Source organism: Parasteatoda tepidariorum, chromosome 2 (genome assembly GCF_043381705.1).
Source record: "Parasteatoda tepidariorum isolate YZ-2023 chromosome 2, CAS_Ptep_4.0, whole genome shotgun sequence".
In the NCBI taxonomy this organism is placed as follows: Eukaryota; Metazoa; Arthropoda; class Arachnida; order Araneae; family Theridiidae; genus Parasteatoda; species Parasteatoda tepidariorum.
The window spans coordinates 25,530,839-25,535,234 of record NC_092205.1 but is presented as its reverse complement, the minus strand read 5'-3'; the positions used below and the strand labels follow the sequence as shown (position 1 = coordinate 25,535,234).

General features: G+C 30.6%; 1 protein-coding gene across 1 annotated transcript; it reads left to right on the top strand.

Moving 5' to 3' along the window:
* Nucleotides 1–1,242: 1,242 nt before the first annotated feature.
* Nucleotides 1,243–4,087, top strand: LOC107455836 (adult-specific rigid cuticular protein 15.7-like). Its single transcript, XM_016073584.3, has 3 exons — nt 1,243–1,254; nt 2,970–3,020; nt 3,584–4,087. The coding sequence occupies exons 1-3, from the start codon at nt 1,243–1,245 to the stop codon at nt 4,085–4,087; spliced, it is 567 nt and encodes a 188-aa protein (XP_015929070.1).
* Nucleotides 4,088–4,396: the final 309 nt, after the last annotated feature.

Sequence of the window (4,396 nt, the reverse complement as noted above, 5' to 3'; positions counted from 1 at the left end):
AAAGAACACCCTTGCGTCTGACAGGGATTCGAACACCGGACCAGACTTTTTTTAAGATTAGGTTAATTCCGTAAAGACCATACTGCCCTAAGTTAAAATAAAATAAATGATTTCTAGATTGCCGATTAACCTATATCAAAAACTAAGGTTTTCCGAAAACGGAAAAAAAGCTTCCATCTGTATTACTTTGTATCAGTCGAAATTCTTTAAAAAAGTTTCACATTTCATAAGAATCTCTTAAGCATGTTTATTTTACACAATATTAACAGTCATAAAATAAAAATATAATAAAGTAAATAACTCCAAAATAATTTCTTGCTAAAATTTTTTATTCTCTTGGTTACGTTTATTTTCAATTTAAAAAAAGTTAGCACCATTCACTGTATATAGGAAAATGATTATATAAAAGTTGAAACTGCAATGCGAAAACAAATGCAAAAGTGACATTTGATAACATCGTATTAAAGCTACGAGTAAAAAAGAGGTTATCGTAAATAAAACATTTGAGATGTTTCCCTTAATATTGTTCCCCAGGTTATATAGTCTGCTACGCTGTAGGAAAATCTATACTAGATATGAAAATAATTAATTGATTAATAATTAAGCATAAAACAGTATGAATATCATGAATATCAAAAGAAAATAGAATTCATTGTCAAAATGATTGATACCTAATTAAATTTTGAATAGAAATTGATCCATCTTCCTTTGGATAATCAATAACTATTAAACTTTAAAGGTTTCTTTTTTAATTATTTTATAGGAAATGAACATCTCGCATTCCCCTATTTTATTGTATTAACTCATTTGATAAAGTCATTATATTATTCTAAGAAAATACTTTCATTGAAAAGACTAAATAAGTTTTAAATTCTACGGATTTTGTTGTGTAGGAATTAATTAATAAAGCCTATTCTGGTTTTACAACAATTTGATAATCCGATTTGATAATCATCAATTTTTCGTTCTTAATTTAATTCAAAATCAAGTGAACTTTAAATAAAACCGTCATATTTTAATCGGTAGTGAAATTATTCAGATTCTGACCTTGAGCCATGTTTGTTGATCTCCAAAATTAGGAAATTCCTCAGGTTATTCCGGACAGTGAAAGTTACATCTAGAATGAAATATTAATCATGCGTAAAATTTATTCTAAATACTTTGAAGCATTTTTGCGTTATTACTACTTATAAAAACAGATGATTTTATCCACAATCACAGAAAATACAAACGAAATTAACCATGCTATCTCAGGTAAGATTTTCTTGTTTTAAAATTAATTTTAATAATTACAAATAAGCATTGACCGCTTACAGAACTGCTTCATAAATCTTTTTCAGTAGGCTAAATATAAAATTGATCAAATCTATTAGTAACAAATTGAATATAGGTTGTTTTTTATTTCTTCTTACGGTAAATCGAACGATTTTCAGACTGTTTCTTATGACGAATGAACAATAATTTGATTCGCGAATTGCATGATTCTTTATTTAATCTGAATATTTTCAAATAATTTAATCAGATAAACTACAAAAGAAAAAATTTAAATCTTAAAGAACAATATTCAGTTACGATTTTCAGAAACTTAAGGAACATTCTTGTTAGATCTGATCAGAACATTTTTGTTTAGATTCCGTGTTAGAGAACTAATCCATTGTAATATACCAAAGAGTTACTAAAAACTAATATTAGACAACTCACTGAAATTCGGCTGCAGATTTCAAGTCTTTTACATAATATACATTTAAATCATTAATAGGTTTTTTCGCTTAAATTTTTTATAAAATAAATCTGTATTCATTAGTTACATATACTTTTTAATTTTAACATTGTTCTTGTAATGTACAAATTATTTATGGAAATATTACTTTGGTTTAAACTGCTCCAAGCTTTACCTAACTAAGTTCTGTTAAGTAGCACAGATAATAAAATCACATTGTAAGTCGGTAACTGAATTGAAATAAATGAAAAAATCCATATATATTTTTCGAAAAGATTTATTCCATTTTTCAACTGAATTTAAATGTATTATTATTGCATTAGAGTAATTTACTATACTAATAATTTCGAAACTCTGAAATATTTTTGACGCCATGAAGTTATTTTGTAACACCGTTATAAAAGACTGAAGTATGCGTATTTCAACAATCTTACTGTCTTTTTTTTAACGATTTTGAATGGAAACGAAAGGCATTAGAATAGTGTTTTCCCCTAAATATAGCAATTTAAACTATGAAATTGTATAGTAAGAAGTAATTGTTTCATTTTCATAATGCTCAGATAAAAATGTAACAATACAAGTGAAATTTGATGATTTTTATTGCTCTCATGATGTTTAGAGATATTTTCATTATCGCTAATATAATTTCATCACTGTTTTTTTTTTCTCGTAAAGAATTTTTTTTTTTATATCTCTAACATCATTTAGCTGTTGTAAAGGGCTTAAAGACCAGTAAAATATTTGTTATTTTGTCGTAGGCCATTAAAGCACTGGGGGTACGGTTGATCTTGTTTTCCAGTGGCGCCATTTATGACCAAGAATTCGACTTCTGCCACACTCATACGTCACACCCGATATAGGGTGGACACATTAATACATTAATTCATTCATTCATAGATCGTAATTTTGACCTAAACCAGAGAACGATCAATCTCCAATCCAGTACCCTCAGTGGTACAATTTGTTAAGGGAAAGTGGAGAACTTTGTGACTTGACAGGTTCAACGTACACCAGTCACTGTTGAACCCCCATTCTCAGGAGCGTGAACCGTACCAAACAGCTCTCAAAGCCCCAGTAAAATGTTTACATAAACAATTTAGTAAACAAAACCTATATAACTGACTATAAACTATATTACTTTTCACGCATATTGTTACTAATATAAATATATNATATATATATGTATTTAAAAGCTTTAGAAAAAAATTGTTTCCAACGTAATCACGTAATTTCTTTTTCTATTTTACAGTGCGTTCTTCTTCTCGCTTTCTGCGGCATGTCCCTAGCCCACTTGGGTTACGTAAGTATTGAAGTATTGCATTTAGACTTTTAAAATAATCTATCTCAGCGTTTAACAGTAAACTTGCAAGCCTGCCTCTACTTACAAGTACTAGTCTAAAGTAAGCTCCATTTTAACATTTATTGAACTCATTAAATCGTACGTAATATAAAATATTGCTAATCATCAAAATAATAGTATTATTAGTTATTTTTTATTACAAACAAGGCCATGTTGTTTATATCTATAATACGGAAGTTTGAAATACAGAAATCAATAATCTCCTGTCCAAACATTTTTAAAGAATGCAAAAAATCACCACGATAAACATTGGAACTTTCGGAACAACTCAGAGAATATTATCATATACCACCTTTTATTTTATGAAACAATTTTATTGTATTGATATGAGTGTTATCCCGTGCAATAAGTGATTTCATTTTTTTTCTTCTATTTATAACTTTAGTTCTAAGAAGTCACGGAGCTATAAAATCGAAAGAAATTTTTTTTTAATATTACTTCCTTGAAATAACTATTTTGCAATGCACATGTGTTGAGTTATTGGTATAAATTATTATTTACAGATGGGTGAAAGCCACTATCCAGTCTTTGAGCACCATGCTCCCAAGCCTTACAAATTCGGATACAGCATCACGGATAAACATGGTGAACAACACAGAGAAGAATCCGGAACCGGAGGACACGTAATTGGTAGCTACGGATTCACTGATGCCCGAGGTATCAAAAGACAAGTGAACTACATCGCTGACAAAGCCGGTTTCAGAGCCAAGGTCAAGACCAACGAACCAGGCACCGCCAATCAAAACCCAGCTGCCGTTCAACTCATTTCTGATGCCCCTTACACCGGTGGTGAAGGATATTTGGGTGTCCCTGCAGCAGCAGCTGGTTATGGTCTTGGTGGTCTAGGTTACAGTTATGGAGGTTTTGGAGCAGGTTACGGTGGCCTCGGATATGGTGGAGCTTATGGTGGATATGGAAATCTTGGATATGGAGGAGCTTATGGTGGATATGGTGGCTATGGTTTGGGTATCTTAGGAGGCTTGGGCTATGCCAGATATGGATATTAAATTTTGTAAAAAAAAATAATAATAATAGCATAAAAATAAATTATTTTGTGAAACAATTTTTAGTTGTTTTTAATTTTATCATCTGCAATAAAAAAAAACTGAAAACATCAACTGGAACTAAATAAAAACATCATAAAAAATATTTATCAGAAAATAATAAAGCAGAATTTCCGATTCTCCGTATGTTGGAGATGAAGGATACTTGGGTATACCAGCTGCATCTGCAGGATACGGTCTTGCATATGGATATGGGTGCCTTGGTGCATGCAGGGTATGCTGGCCCCGGACACTGTGGAGCTTACGGAGGCT

Excerpts from the sequence above, each read along its gene's own strand:
- LOC107455836 (XM_016073584.3), top strand. Across the intron at positions 3,021-3,583 it reads CCCTAGCCCACTTGGGTTAC|ATGGGTGAAAGCCACTATCC; the intron begins GTAAGTATTGAA and ends TATTATTTACAG.